The 16,627-nt window shown below is 47.9% G+C and overlaps 1 protein-coding gene across 1 annotated transcript in view; it reads right to left on the reverse strand.

The window, feature by feature from the left end:
• Positions 8,089-16,627, reverse strand: part of HABP4 (hyaluronan binding protein 4) — a 36,588-nt gene continuing 28,049 nt past the window's right edge. The window contains 3 exon segments of the mRNA NM_001244681.1: positions 8,089-8,262; positions 9,422-9,607; positions 15,021-15,192. Of these exon segments, the coding sequence (NP_001231610.1) occupies positions 8,206-8,262; positions 9,422-9,607; positions 15,021-15,192 (415 nt within the window). The 3' untranslated portion in view covers positions 8,089-8,205.

Consider the following 16,627-nt stretch of genomic DNA (forward strand, 5'->3'; position numbering starts at 1 on the left):
TTAGGGATGTACACATTTTTTTTTTTGGTCTTTTTGCCTTTTCTGGAGCCTCTCCCACAGCATGTGGAGGTTTCCAGGCTAGGGGTCTAATGGGAGCCGTAGCTGCTGGCCTACACCACAGCTCACGGCAGTGCCAGATCCTTAACCCACTGAGCAAGGCCAGGGACCGAACCCGCAACCTCATGGTTCCTAGTCGGATTCATTAACCACTGAGCCACGACAGGAACTCCGGGATGTACACAATTTTAAAGCTTTTGATCTACATTGCATGAAAAAGCAATGCATGATTGCTAGGATTGCCCGAGCATGGATTCTGGACCCAGACGGGGTGTAAACCTTTGCTCTGCCATTTATTGGCTATGTAATTTGGGCCAGAATGACAGTGTCTGATATGGTTGTATGAGGATTAAATGATTTAGTATTTGCTAATTACTTAGAATAAGCACCTGGAACATATTAAGCACCATGGATATTATGTTTAAAAAATTAAAATAATGCCTTAGTGCTCTTCAAAAGGACTAATATATACGGTCCCCTGTACACCCCCCATTAGCACCAGTTGTGACACTGCTGAGCTTGTCTAAGAGCAGGACACTGGCCCCCGGGCCATGGATCACAGTCACCATCACTCTCTGCTGAATGTAGTCCTTCTAGCTGCCTCATTATTCAGACTTGGGACATCTTATCTTCTAAAGTGGCTGGCATAGTATGCCCTATGTTATATATAGTCTCACCATTTTCTCAGCTTATTGGGAGAGCAAATGCACTCTGGGAAACCCTTTCAGGTACCCCTCTGCTCCCTCAGTGGGGAGGCCAGCCCTGCCCATGTGTGATGGAGCGCCTTTCCAGCTGCCCCTGTAACAAATCTGGCCTCCCTGCCTCACCTCTAACTGTGTCTCATCTCTTTGCTAGCAAGTCTGCATGGCTTTGACATGCTTCTGGATGACGGGTGCTCTATCCACACTGAGATGCCCAGGTAAGGAGGCCTCCTGCTGAGTGGGAGCCTGACCTTGGCCCATGGATTCCTAGAGATTTTTTTTGTGTTGTTTTTTTTTTTAGCTTTTTTTTTTTTTTTTTCTTTTTAGGGCCCCCTCCTGGGGCATATGGAAGTTCCCAGGCCAGGGGTTAAATCAGAGCTGGAGCTGCTGGCCTGCACCACAGCCACAGCAACGTGGGAGCCCAGCCTCGTCTGTGACCTACGCCACAGCTCATGGCTACGCCAGATCCTTAACCCACTGAGCAAAGCCAGGGATTGAACCTGCATCCTTATGGATACCAGTTGGGTTCATTACCACTGAACTACAGTGGAAACTCCTAGGATTCTTAGTTTTAAATGAGGAGAGGCTTTGGCTGAGCGGTTAACGAACCTGACTAGTATTCATGAAGATGGGGGTTCGATCCTTGGCCTCGCTCAGTGGGTTAAGGATCTGGCACTGCCTTGAGCTGGGCTGTAGGTCACAGACGCAGTTCAGATCTGGTGTTGCTGTGCCTGTGGTGTAGGCCAGCGGCTGTAGCTCTGATTCGACCCCCTAGCCTGGGAACCTTCATATGCTGCAGGTGCAGCCCTTAAAAAATAAATAAATAAATAAATAAATAAATGAGGAGAGGCTTTGGGTGGGAATAGTAAGAGTGGAGGAGGTAGGAGGGTTTGTGCATTGTTTTACTTGAAGAAAGACAGTTTCTTCTCATGGGTTTGCTTCTCTACATAAAACAAGATGGCTTTTCAGATGAACAATTCTTCTTTGTGTAGGATGCTCTGGAAAATGCAGCCGGTCTGGTATTCCTGGCACCCCCGTGCCCCCCTCCTACTAAATGCCAGTAATCCAGACACCCTCACACATTTTCAGCCCCCTTCAGGGGGCAGTGCTCCCCCAGCTGGGAACTGCCAATTAGGTTCAGACACAGCTTTACTGGGCGGTGTCATGGAAACGGCAGTAGAGGCTCTTGGGACCCTGTGAAGTGAATATTGTTCTCCAGCCTTGCTCTGCTCTGGCCCAGGCCCCAGCCAGCAGGGGACAGGCCTGGAGGAAAGGTTTCATTTATATGGGAGGGAGCAGGGGCTCAACCCTGGGAATAAGGCTCATGATTATTCACTCAGGGGACTGGGGGATCCTGAGGCTTTGGGCCCTGACCCTACAGCAACGCAGCCACAGGGAGGTTGCCCAGCCAACTGTCTGCATCCCCGAGAGTGAGGAACCTGTTGTGACAGAGCTAGGCGACACTTGGGAGAACTATAGGCAGGCCAGTGATGGGCATGTCCCTAAGGAGCAGTTGAGTGTTCACTTAACATTGGCAGGGCAGTTCCCGTTGTGGCTCAGCAGTAGCAACCCTGACTGGTATCCATGAGGATGTGGGTTCGATCCCTGGCCTTGCTCAGTGGGTTAAGGATCCAGCATGGCTGCGAGCTGTGGTATAGGTCAAAGACGAGGCTCAGATCTGGTTTGGCTGTGGCTGTGGTGTAGGCTGGTAACTGCAGTTCCTGTTCTGCCCTTAGCCTGGGAACTTCCATATGCTGTGGGTACGGGCTTCAAAAGAAAAAAAAGAAAAAGAAAACATTGGCAGGACGTGGGCAGGGGGCAGACAGCTGTGGCCCAAATTTGCGTTGCAGTTAACTTGCACTTAAACTTGCAGTAAACCAGGGAGCTCAGAGCAGGCACCTTGGGGGGGTCTTTTCTGCAGCCAGCTTATTAAACAAGTCCTTACCACCTTAGACAGGTTATGGGGTCATAAGTACAATTCTGTCCATCTCCCCCCTTTTTTTTCCAGCGATGGTTGGATGTCCCGGGCTGTAACCTTTCTAGACCGGCTTTTAATCTGGCTCGGCATCCGCAGGGACTAGATCCCCGTGATGTCTCATGGACGGCACAGCGCGCCCCATCGCAAGTTTTCTCAAGGTGCAATTTAAACCTCTTTTCTCAGGCCCATGCCTCAGCCTCACAGCAGTGGAGTTTTTGCCTCGTTCTTCTATTGGGTCTTGAGTTTGAGATTTCAGCCTGAAGCCAGGGCTGGTCCTTTGTGTAGGTGACCTGGGGGATGACTGGTTTGGGACAGGACCAAGCTGGCACCCTCTCTGGTGGTGGTGCAATTCCAAGTCCAAGCCCAGAGCAGTCCTTTCTTACATTTATGTAAGAAATGTGACTTTCTTACATTATGTAACATTAACGTAACTTTCTTACATTAGGGGCCCTTGTGACTCTGACGGGAGCTTGGTCCCCCTGTCTCCCCCAAAAGCAGAATTTTGAAGACTTCCTAGACAGGCCTTCCATGGCATCGCTGACTGGATCTCATCCAACTGTAGGGGTGATGTTCACACAGGTGCAGTGTAAAGGGCGCCCCCTAGAGGTGTGCCATGAAGGAACATACCCACCAGTCATTCCAAGACCCCCTTCCGTGCCTTCAGGATCTTGGTGAAAATCCCCCAAGGATGTCGTTCCACCCTGGTCACAGGTCCCTGGGTTGCCACTTCCTTCAATGGGCCACCAGGCCTTTGCATTTCTCCTGCTTCCTTTCTGCCCACTGTTCTTTGCCTCTTACTGAACATTTTTCTCCAGCATCTCTGCCCACTTCCACTCTCTTTCCCTCACCACCAGCACATGCAATTGGGATCGTTTTGCGTGGCTGAGAATTCAGCTACTTAAAACCTTTTTCTCCCTGTGGCTCTAATGCTGCCAGTATCTGAGGGGGTGGATGAAGCCCAGACCGGAGCCACCAACACAGCTCTGTGGGTTGTTCATCAAGGCGAGTGAGGCCTGGGGCCTCTGACCACAGGTATCATATCTCAGTGCCTCTGGCGAGGGTGGCTCTTCTCAAAAAAATGGCTTTCTGGTGTGCTGAAAATATTTGAGACCTCTCAGAGCCCCCTGCGGGACTTGTAAGTTGATGCTTCTCCATTCTCATGACAGGCTTTTCTCAACTTATAGAGGAATTTGTGCTCTGGAGTCAGCCTTCTGAAATGGGATTTTTTTTTTTTTTGTCTTTTGTTCTTTTAGGGATGCACCCTGGGCATATGGAGGTTCCCAGGCTTGGGGCCTAATCGGAGCTATAGCCACTGGCCTACACCACAGCCACATTAACGCGGGATCCGAGCCATGCCTGCGACCACAGCTCACGGCAACGCCGGATCCTTAACCCACTGAGCTAGGCCAGGGATCGAACCCACAACCCCATGGTTCCTAGTCGGATTCATTTCCACTGCGGCACGACAGGAACTCCTGGGATTATGCTTTTGCGAAGAAACAAGATAGTTGGTGCTCTGCCCACACCACTGGGCCAGTTTTGCCTTTGTGGTTTGATCGGGGACAGTCCTGTTGCCTTGAGTCACAGGAAACCTATGAGCAAGGAACAGGCTGTCCCAGAGCAATGGGAGATGGGGAGAGGCAGCTCCGGCTGATGGAGGCCAGGGGAGCGCTTTGTGGGTCCCCTGGGAGATCCGAGCTTCTGTTCCATCTCCATTGCATCCTGCCGGCAGCCTTGAACCTTATCTCAAGGCCTCTCAAGTCTTGGCATCTCCATCTGTGCAGGTGACTTAATACAGCTTTCTAAGAACACTTCAAATCCCATCTTTTTTGTTTTCTGGTTTTTTTTTTTTTTTTTTTTTTTTGGTCTTTTTAGGGCCACATCCGTGGCATATGGCCATATCCGTGGCTAGGGGGTTGAAGCAGACCTATAGCTGCTGGCCTACACCACAGACACAGCAACGTGGGATCCGAGCCTCGTCTGTGACCTATACCACAGCTCAAGGCAACGCTGGATCCTTATCCATGATCGAGGCCATGGATCCAGCCTGAGTCCTCATGGATACTAGTTGGGTTTGTTAACCACTGAGCCACAGTGAGAACTCCCAAATCCTATCATGTTTTAAGGAGCAGGCTCATGGTGTGGCGTTGCCATGGTCACCACCTTGCCTCAGCACAGCACAGCCCACGTGGTCCTGTGGATCCCCGCAGAGGTACCTGTATCCTCTGGCTCTTCCGTGTTCCTCTCCTCGCAGCTTTGTCCCAAGGGGCAGGAGTGTATAGAAGGGACATAGCCTGGGGACCACAATCTTCTTTCTGCTTCATCTTCTCATCCCATCCCTGCCCAGATCCTAGCTAGGGAGCCAGGAAGCCTTCACGGTTCCCTGACTGTAAAGTGATGAGACAGTTTTACAAGACAGCACACTTGAGCAGTTACTCAAGAAATGCTCGTCCCCTCAAGTTACCCAGGTTTTGCAACAAGAGTGGAGATGGGTCCTTTAGACTTTAAGGACATCCAGGTAAAGGGCAGAGTCACGATGTCACGATGCCCCCTTGGCTGTGCTTCTTCAAAGTCAGGGTAGCGGCTCCTTTCAGAGGGAGGGGAGGCTGTGATGGCACACAGTCCCACAGACGGGCTTCTGGGGACATTGGTTCCTTGACTTAGATGGTGGTTACCTGGAGATTTTGCACTTTTATTCATGTTGTATGATATAATAAATATTTATTTTAAAGACCTGCTTTTTATCTTTTTTTTTTTTTTTTCCATCCCCGTTCTCTTTACTACCTAAATACAGAGAGCCAGGCCAAGCCTCAAACACTTGGGGCACGTTGTGGGCAGTGGTGCCAGTTGCCTGAGTGCTTCCTTTAGGCTGGTATTGGGAGGATGTGAAGGGGAGCAGGGCCGGGCCCTGGATGGTGTTTCCAGAGCATGAACCCCACAGGGGCTGAGGGAGGTGCTGGCAGGAGCAACGGCAGTGAAAGCAAAGCAGGCACTTTTTTTTTCTTTTTCCTTTTTAGGGCAACACCCGTGGCATATGGAGGTTCCCAGGCTAGGAGTCTAATTGGAGCTGCAGCTGCTGAGCCGCGTCTGCAACCTACACCACAGCTCATGGCAAGGCCGGATCCTTAACCCACTGAGCGAGGCCAGGGATCGAACCCTCGTCCTCATGGATACTAGTCAGGTTTGTTAATGCTGCACCACAACGGGAACTCCCCTACTAGTTTCCTTTCACGGGGTTCATTTGCTTAGTGTTAAGTCACCACCCAAAAACATGTCCTACCTCATGACAGCACATCTACATCCAAGCACCTCAAGGAGACTGGCTGGGAACTCTCATTGTGAAGGCTTTGTCTTGTGTAGAGATTCAAATTCACAAGTCCTCCTGCTGCATCTCCTGACTTTCCCTATAACACACTATGGCTTTCCCCTGCCCTTTGCTTCTGCTCTGGATTCTTTGGGGCCGGACTGTGGACAAGAACATGACAAAAGCCTTGACACCCGCGTGCCCCACCAAATCAGCCAGAGGTAGCCCTGGTGAACAAATGGGGATCTCTACAGGCTCAGAAACGGTCCCTCTGTCCCCTCAAAGAGACCCGAGACCACTCCATTGTCCAGGAGTCCTCAGTGACTTTGCAAAGGATGCAGTGTTTGCAAGCATAACATTAAATCCAGCACTGTGGGCTTCTCAAGTTCACAACACTAATGGGAATTTTCTTGGAAGGGATCTCTGTTGTGCCAATCTCCAAAGCCAGGGTGAGGCAAAAGGACTTAATGTGACAGATCAAGGCCTGCTGAGTCCTGGCAGCCTCAGGCTGCACCAGCTGATTGTCACAGCTGAAGGTGGCATTCCCTCTCACCAGACTTCAATTAAAGTACTCACATTCACTGTCTTTTCCAGGGAGAAGAAATAAATGATTATAGTAGTACTCAGATATTAATAACAAGAACCCCAAAGCAGGCTGTCAACCACAGGGAAAGTCCTTAACTGGCCTCACATGGCTAAGGGTTCAGCTCTGATGATTCAACAAAATATGAAATGACTCTTTCCACTGAGGCCATTCCCCACATCCTTCTCTCTTGACCAAAAGGATCCAGCTTTTTATACACAAAGTCAGGAGGGAATACCAACCTTTATTTACACTCGGGTTCAAGTTCAAAGCCATCTTAGATGGTAGAGCAAGGCAAAAAAAACCAAAAAAAACAAAACCCCACAGATTCCGGGACCAAGGTTCAAAGGCCAATACAAGTGTCTTAACTGTGTGACAACCGGCAAACGTCACCCACAGTTTCTTCAGTAAAGTGGGAAGAGCGTCACCCCGCTTCCAGTGGTCTGTGCCCCAGCTGCTACCCCAGAACCACCCCGCATGCAGCTGGGTTGACGGAACCGGGGCTTCCAGGCTTCGGCCCCGCTAGTTCGGGGGGCACTCGGAGCATCATTAACCCAAACGTTTTCCAAAGGCAAGACATGTGGTGCAAGGACTGAGTGAGAAAAACGGCAGGTAGGTGTTCAATAAATACTACTTATTTACAAGTCCTGCCCTCTGTCCAGGACACGGACAGAGGGGGCCTTTGTATACAAGTGTCCAATCCGACATTAGTTTCCGGGGAGAAGAGGATAAGGTGTTAAATGGCAACACTCTTGCCGGGATGCTTTTTCATTTGCTCAGTGGGCTAAAGAGCATGACTTAAAAAATCACAGACTTCACACGCATCCTCAGGAACCACCCGAGCACGAAATACGCACATCGATACTCTCAGCGTGTGTGTGAGCGTATGTGTGTGCACATACACACAGAAACCACGAGGTAGTTTTAAATCACCTTGAAAACAAAATCAGTGCTTTCCCGGATGCCACAGTGGTCACCAGCGACGGCACAGTGGCTCTTTCAAATGACGGGTGAAGTGAAAACCGGAAAATTCCAGGAGCGTGTAACATGGACAAGTGCACAGTAAATACAACTGTACTGTAAGTTCTTGGGCTCTGAAGACTAGGCTGTGGCTGCTTTAAATGGATGGTCCGAGTTATAGGTATATTTGCTAATACTGAAGGACTCGGCCTTCTGAGAGCTGCACCACTCACTCAGTGGTCTCGAAAGATTCTATTTTACAACTTCGCTTTATGCTCCATGCTTCGGTGGAGGCTCCAATACAATCTTTATATACATATTTTAAACATTATTTCTGAACTTCACCTGGAGGTCCTGACGTACAAAAATAATCCCCATTCTCATCTTCTTGGGAAAGTGCCAGACTCACCCCTGACTGGAACTGCTGCTCTCTAGCATCTGGAGAAATCCCTATGCCCGCCCCGACCCCCAAAGCCCAGGTCAAAGAAGTGCAAGGAATTCAAACTACACGGGAAAAAGCAACATCTATTGTTCTTAGAGTCTGACTCTCTTCCCCAGAGCAAGAGAAGTCTTCTTGGTAGGTTGGCCAGTGCTGTTGGATGTGGCCAAGGAAATCGGGCGCTCATGCCAGAGCAGGAAAGTCTTCAGGGTCATCTGGGTTTGGAGCGACATCTTGTGTCTGAAAAAGAGATGTGGGGAAAACAGCTGTCATTGTGCCCATTCCCCCTTGGGCACAGCCCTGGCCGCGCTCACGGTGGAGGAGCTGATGGGGGTTGGAGGTGGCAGCCGAAACACGGGAGAGGGGTCCTGGTGGGAAGAGAAGAGCGACAGGGGCACGTGAAAGGGGGTAGGCCCTGCCTCTGAGCTGCAGCCACGAGCGGCACAGACCCCACAGTGGGGCCATGGAAGGGCGCCTCCCTCCTGTGACCCGCTCTGCTCTGATCTGATCCAGAAGCCTCGTCTGAGGAAGGGAGGCTGGTCTGTTCAAGGTAAGCAGGCAAAGGGGTGAGAGAAGGGCCAGCAGGTGCAAAAAGGCCCTGTGGAGGTAAGAAACATGCTGGTCTGTTCAAGAAGTAGAGCAGTGTTGGCTGAAGACTGGGGTGAGGGGAGAATTTGCCCTTGAAGCTGGAGGAAGGATTCTGCCTGCCCTGAAACCATCCTAAGGGCACAGGGCAGATCTTTGGACGACGGTATGCAACCCTCAGTGGATCTGATTCAATCCCAAGTCTGGGGATCTATTTCCAATGCAGATGTGTGAATTTTTCTCCAGTTCTGCGTGTGCATTTGTGGTAGACCGTGGACTTCCTGGGAGACCGTGGGCCACACAATGGCCTTTATCCACCTGATGTCCAGGAGGCTGACATGGCCATTTCAAACACTCCAACATCAGGCCCACTCCAAGTAGAGAAGGAAGAACTTCCTCTACTTAGATCAGGCTGAACTTGATAATCCTCTAAAGTGGGACTGTGTGGGCCCAGGGCATCCTCATCCTCTCACTTCAGAAACCAGCCAGGGTTTATTTTATTTTATTTTTTTGTCTTTTTTTTTTTTTTTTCTTTTTTTCTTGCCTGTTCTAGGGCTGCTCCCGAGGCATATGGAGGTTCCCAGGCTAGGGGTCAAATTGGAGCTGTAGCCACTGGCTTACGCCAGAGTCACAGCAACGTGGGATCCGAGCCGCGTCTGCGACCTACACTACAGCTCACGGCGATGCGGGGTCCTTAACCCACTGAGCAAGGCCAGGGATCGAACCCACAACCTCATGGTTCCTAGTCAGATTCAATAACCACTGCGCCACGACAGGAACTCCCCCAGCCAGGGTTTAGAATGCAAACACTTACCACCACTTCTGCTCTGGGGACGTAGTTTTCTGCCCTTCTGATCCTTCCCCGGCCTCCCCGGGTGCCACCTCTGGCTCCACGCCCGGGACGAGGGAGGTTACCAAAGTTAATCTCCAGCTGGGATGTGATGTCGTTGGCCGCTTTCCGGAAAACATGGGCATCATCCTCATAGTCATCCTTTACCATCTAGAACACACAACACAAGCACCGTCTCTGTGGACATGTGCCCAGCTTGGAGAGGGGGGACACGGCGGGGAGAGGGTGCTACAGCTCTGCTTCCAGTGGGGGCGGGTGCAGGACAGCAGTGTGGGGGTGTGTGTGTGTGCAAAATGTGGCTACATGTTCTCATGCTCACAGTCTTAATTCAAACATCTTTTTTTTTTTTTTTTTTGTCTTTTTGACTTTTCTAGGGCCGCTTCCGCGGCATATGGAGGTTCCCAGGCTAGGGGTCAAATCGGGGCTGTAGCTGCTGGCCTGCACCAGAGCCACAGCAACGCAGGATCCGAGCCACGTCTGTAACCTTTACCACAGCTCACGGCAACGCCAGATCCTTAACCCACTGAGCAAGGGCAGGGACCGAACACGCAACCTCATGGTTCCTAGTCGGATTTGTTAACATCTTTGCACTTACTTCCAGCGAGACCCAATTTCTAGCAGTTTGGCACATTGAGAAGTAAGACTTGAGGAGTTCCCGTTGTGGTACACAGAAAGGACTCCGACTAGGAACCATGAGGTTGTGGGTTCGATTCTTGACCTCACTCAGTGGGTTAAGGATCCGGTGTTGCTGTGAGCTGTGGTGTAGGTTGCAGATGCGGATCGGATCTGCTGTGGCTGTGGCTGTGGCATGGGCTGGCATCTCTAGCTCTGATTAGACCCCTAGCCTGGGAACTTCCGTATGCCGCAGGTGTGTCCCTAAAAGGCAAAAAAAAAAAAAAAAAAAAAAAAAAGATTTGACATGACTAACATCAGTCATAGAAATATTTTAAATCTAACTGTATTTTGCTGAGATTTAAAAAGTTTTAGTTTCCGCCTTTTGTTTTATTTGTTCACAAATGTCATTTTGAGAAATAAGGAAAACCATCTTCCTAGAATAGAACTTGATGGAGAAACTCCTTTCAACGTGGGTGCTGACTGTACAAATACCGTATGTTAAAAACTGGATGATTTACAGTAAACAACAGTATGATTATCTGAGGGCTGCTACCAAGAAAAAAATTCCAGCTGCTTTTAAAGAACTGCTTTAGATAAAATTCTCTGAGGAGTTCTCGTCGTGGCTCAGTGGTTAACAAATCCGACTAGGAACCATGAGGTTGCGGGTTCGATCCCTGGCCTTGCTCAGTGGGTTAAGGATATGGTGTTGCCGTGAGCTGTGGTGTAGGGTGCAGACACAGCTTGGATCCCATGTTGCTGTGGCTCTGGCGTAGGCTGGAGGCTACAGCTCTGATTGGACCCCTAGCCTGAGAATCTCCATGTGCCACAGGTGCAGCCATAGAAAAGACAAAAAAAAAAAAAAAAAAAATCTCTGAGAAAGTGCATTTCACTGTAAGAGGTCAAATAAGTTCTGTCTCTTGTTAAAAGAAAACTATAGTAAATAAAACTCCTCCAAATTTGACTTGGCTTCAATTCCTAATATATGAGCAAAACAAAGGAAAGCTCCCACTTCTAAGTAAAACATAAACCTACAGAAAACATGCCAATGATTAGAGTTCCCGTTGTGGCGCAGTAGTTAATGAATCCGACTAAGAACCATGAGGTTGCGGGTTCGATCCCTGGCCTTGCTCAGTGAGTTAACGATCCGGTGTTGCCGTGAGCTGAGGTGTGGGTCACAGACGTGGCTCGGATCCCGCGTTGCTGTGGCTCTGGCGTAGGCTGGCGGCTACAGCTTGGATTCAACCCCTAGCCTGGGAACCTCCATATGCTGTGGGAGCGGCCCAAGAAAAGGCAAAAAGACAAACAAAAAAAAAAGCCAATGATTGTGGAGAAGAATCTCCAAAGTGCTGTGAGGTTAAACATCCCTACCGCTGGTGCAGCAAACAGACTCAAATCTCCCCAAGTACATCAAGCCCTTTTGGCCATGTATTCCCTTCATGCTTCATGATTAACACCTGTGTCCCCTTCAAAGTTTCAGGTTAATGGAGTTCCCGTCATGGTGCAGCGGAAACGCATCTGACTAGGAACCATGAGGTTGCAAGTTCGATCCTTGGCCCTGCTCAGTGGGTTAAGGATCCGGCATTGCCGTGAGCTGTGGTGTAGGTCGCAAATGCAGCTCGGATCTGGTGTTGCTGTGGCTGTGGTGTAGGCCGGCTGCTATAGCTGCGATTAGAGCCCTAGCCTGGGAACCTTCATATGCCATGGGTGGGGCCCTAAAAAGCAAAAAAAAAAAAAAAAGTTTCAGGTTAAAATAAAGAAGGCCTTACGTGGATGGACTCTTAAAGCTAAAAAGGTGGAAAATACAATTCAGGGATGCTGGCGCTCTGGCAACATGGTAAACACACACACAAAAAATAATAAGGCAACATAATAAACCACTGCCTGGTTCAGAAAACAACTGGCTGTCAGGGCACTTCGGCAGGGAGGTGGCAGCCTTTCCCGAGAGAAGGGACAACTTGCAGTGAAAAGCAGCATGAACGAACAGTCTGGCTGAAGTGCCTTAAGGGCCCAGCTCTTCATGGGCTGCTGCGAGGTCTGAACCTCACACACACCACAGCTCCGTACAAACAGGGGTATTATTCTAGTGCCTTTGTCTCTTAGGGTTTCTAGAACAAAGTGAACTAGTGACCCCAAGATTTGGCTTCTGCTTTAGGAACAATTCCTGGCTCAAATCTTCAATGCCGTTAGGATTAAAAAGTACCAAAGATGTGTGCCTCACGGAGTCCAAGCTCGATGACTCAGCTAATCCAGTCGCTTCAAAGATTCCAGGGATCCTCTGGAGCTGGGGAGGATGAATCTGGTGTGGATTAAGGAAGAGCAGCTTCTATTTTTACCTAGAACAGCTGCGCATTTCACATCCTGACAGCACCTTTGTTTCAGGCAGCGCTTTGTTTACATTGCCCCAGAGTGAAAAAGAAGAAGGCAGGTGGGAAAAGAACCAACCCAACTGGCCACTGGACTTGCAAAACGACCTCACAGAGCTTTCCCACAGAGTAAGACTCTGGCCTCGTGCATGTACAAAAAGCCATTGCTAGTGGAACAGCTCAAAACTTAGTAGTTATACAGATGTGATAAATTCATTTGAGTAATTAAAAAAAATAAAAAAAAAAAACCAAAAAACAAAAAACTTAGTAGTTAGACCCTCAGAGGTTGGACGGACTGAACAGGAGGTGGGAGGACATCCTGTGTCATCAGCGACCCCTAATCACAGTATTCATTCCAAGAATATAACTAAGCAAAGTGTCAATGGGAACACAGACAAATTTACATAGACGAAAACCCCTGAGTTCTGGATGGAAAAATCAGTGAATAATATCATAGCCACCAGAATAGAAGACTTTGCTCTTCACCGTCCTTGAGACTGGTATGGAGATAAATGGCTGTGACTGAATGATGCAAAAATTTTAAAACTGGAATGCGTCAGTGCACTTTTTTTTTTTTTTTTTTTTCTTCTTTTTAGGGCCGTGCCCGTGACACATGGAAGTTCCTGGGCCAGAGGTCGAATCGGAGCTGCAGCTGCAGGCCTACACCACAGCCACAGCCACGGAAGATCTGAGCAGTGTCTGTGACCTACACCACAGCTCACGGCAGGACCACATCCTTAACCCACTGAGCAAGGCCAGGGATCGAACCCCCATCCTCGTGGATACTAGTCAGGTTCATTACCACTGAGCCATGCCAAGAACTCCCTCAGTATAGTCTTAAGTTCAGGAACTTAACTAGAATGTGATTAAATAACTTGCTGACCATCCTTGTCAATATATGCTAAAGATATTTTCAGAGCTGAAGCTGCCAATAAAGAGCTGAACATGAACCACGTAAAATTGGACCCTCACAAAAGAGAGGAACCAGCAAGCTCTCCTGACAGCCAGCCAGATAGCTGGACGTGACAGCAGTGCCTGAGGGGGTGCCCAGAGCCTCTGGGCTCCTCTGGTGAGTTTCAGCTGTTAGGTCGAGGGAGCAAAGCTGCTGCCATAACAGAGGTAAGGCTTCACCAAATCTGAACAGTTTCAAATGATCAACAAGTTCTGATTAAGTGCTCTTATTAAGAATTAGAAATGTGAGGAATTCCTGTTGTGGCGTGGTGGAAACAAAACTGACTAGGTCATCCATGAGGACACAGGTTCGATCCCTGGTCTTGCTCAGTGGGTTGGGGATCTGGTGTTGCTGTGGTTGTGGTGTAGGTCAGTGGCTACACCTCTGATTGTACCCCCCAGCCTGGGAACCTCCATGTGCCACAGGTGCTGCCCCCCAAAAAGGGAAAAAATTAGAACTGTGAAAAACTAGAATTACTTTCCTGTACACCTGAAACTAACAAAATACTGTAAACTGACTATACTTAAAAAAAAAAAAAAATTGGGGAAGTTCCTGTCGTGGCTCAGCAGTAGCAAGCCCAACTAGTATCCATGAGGATGCAGGTTCAATCCCTGGCCTCACTCAGCGGGTTAAGGATCTGGCATTGCCGTGAGCTATGGTGTAGGTCGTAGATGTGGCTCAGGTCCCACGTCACTGTGGCTGTGGTGTAAGCCAGCAGTTGCAGCTCCGATTTGACCCCTAGCCTGGCAACTTTCATGTGTGGCCCTAAAAAGTAAAACAAAAAAACCGAAAACAAACAAAAAAAAACCTGAAGGTAATCTAATCATAACAATGCAGAGTAGATATCCTCTGAAATGGTATTGTTCCAGAAACATCCTATACCTCTTCTGAGACAAAACTGAAATGCAGCCAAAACATACAGTATGTGCACAGTCTTAGCACAGATCTTAGTGGGGGCAGGGGGTAGCAGAAAAATGCACTGTCACTATAACTGCTTTGGATTAAGTATCAATGGGTCAATTCTTGTTTTTTTTTTGTCTTTTTGCCTTTTCTTGGGCTGCTCCCATGGCATATGGAGGTTCCCAGGCTAGGGGTCGAATCCAAGCTGTAGCCGCCAGCCTATGCCAGAGCCACAGCAACGCGGGATCCGAGCCACGTCTGTGACCTACACCACAGCTCACGGCAATGCCAGATCCTTAACCCGCTGAGCATGGGCAGGGATCGAACCCGCAACCTCATGGTTCCTAGTCGGATTCGTTAACCACTGCGCCACGACGGGAACTCCTCAATGGGTCAATTCTTTTTCAATTTTTTTCCTGTTTCTTTTCTCTTTGGCCCATGGCATGTGGAAGTTCCCAGGCCAAGGGTCAAATCTGGGCCACAGCAGCGACCTGAGCCACGGCAGTGACAACAGCAGATCCTTAACCCACTGAGCCACCAGGGGACTTCCACCAATTCTTTTCTTAATAAGCAATAAAAATACAATTCAGCACATATCATCTGACTACGCTTCGGTAGAAATAAGAACGCCAGCTACTAATGATCCATTTTAAAACCAGAAGTGGAAAAGCCCATTTCATTTCCAATAAGGTAACAGTGCAGATTACCTCTAGGTACAAAACATCATGCTTACATCATCTCTATATCTGGCCTTGTGTATCACCACTGCTTTGGAAGGGACAGTGGACTCAGGTTTCCGGATGTTAAATTCAGGCTTTGGTCTGGTCTGTTCTTGAAGATTTTTCCACTCATCTAGGGTCATCTCTTGAACTTGGTTTTCTTCTTCTACCTCCAAGTCAGGAACTCTATAAAGAAGTACAATCATAAAGAACAATTTTTCATTGGACCGAGATGTCTACTATCCCAAAGAGAAAGTCATAACCATTAGTTTAACATATTTTCACGGTACTGCCTCTCAAATCTAAATAAGGTAGGAGGGAGTTCCAGTTGTGGGGCAGTGGAAACAAATCCCACTAGTGTCCCTTGAGGATTCGGGTTTGATCCCTGGCCTCATGCATTGGGTCGGGGATCCGGTGTTGTTGTGAGCTGTGGTGTAGGTCACAGATGTGGTTCGGATCCTGCATTGCTGTGGCTGTGGTGTAGGCCAGCAGCTGTCGCTTGGATTCCACCCCTAGAACTTCCACATGCTACGGGTGCGGCCCTAAAAAGCAATCAATCAGTCAATAAAGCAATAAGGTAGGCAAATGTCTCAACCATAAGCTTCCTTATTTTATTTTTATCACTTTATGCCATCGCTGCCAACAGAAGATACTTCCTGTTTGTGTTCAAAGCAGTCTTTCAACAATGGAAACATCACCATTCCAGTGACATTAACATCACACTGTACCACCAGGTACTCCCTGCCATGTGGCATTACACACAATATGAGATTATTGTAGAAAAAAATGGGAGACGTTATTGAGACAAAATAATAGGAAACCATGAACAGAGTCACAATGGGTCACAAATGCTTACTTCTATAAATATTCTTCTCAAATTTCATGAATTTTTTTTTTTTTTTTTTTTTTTACAGAAGACAGACACAGAGATCAGTGGAACAGAATTCAAAGTCCAGAAATAAGCCCTCATATTTACAATCAATTAATTTTTTTCAACCACAGCGTGAAAGACCATTCTTTTGATTGTGGATATCTAGTTTTTCCAGCACCATTTGTGGGAGAGACTATTCTTTTTCCTTTGAATTAAGCTGGACCGCTACCTCACACCATATATACAAGAGCTGAAGGAATAAAACTCTTACAAGAAAACACAGGCATGATCCTTCATAACTTTGGATTAGGCAATGGTTTCTTATATATGATACCAAAAGCACCAGAAGCAAAAGAAAAAGTAAATAAACTGGACATCACCCAAACTGAAAACTTCTCTGCTGCAAAAGGACATGATCAAGAAAGTGGAAAGACAACTCACCAAACAGGAGAAAATATTTGCAAATCATATATCTCATAAGGGACTTCGATCTAAAATACATAAAGAATGCTTAGAGCTCAATAAAAAGAAATGACCCAACTAAAAACTATGCATTTGGCAAAACCATGAATGGACACTTATTTTGGTACATTTCATAATAAATAAATTTCATATCAGTTGAGGTGGTAGATATAGGTATTTACTGTAAAATTCTTTTAACTCTGCTGGGTTTGAAATTCTCTACAATAAAATGTTGGAAAACTATTTAATACTAATACTAATATTAAAACATATGCCAAACGTATATTA

The sequence above is a fragment of the Sus scrofa genome, chromosome 10, assembly GCF_000003025.6.
Source record: "Sus scrofa isolate TJ Tabasco breed Duroc chromosome 10, Sscrofa11.1, whole genome shotgun sequence".
Classification (NCBI taxonomy): Eukaryota; Metazoa; Chordata; class Mammalia; order Artiodactyla; family Suidae; genus Sus; species Sus scrofa.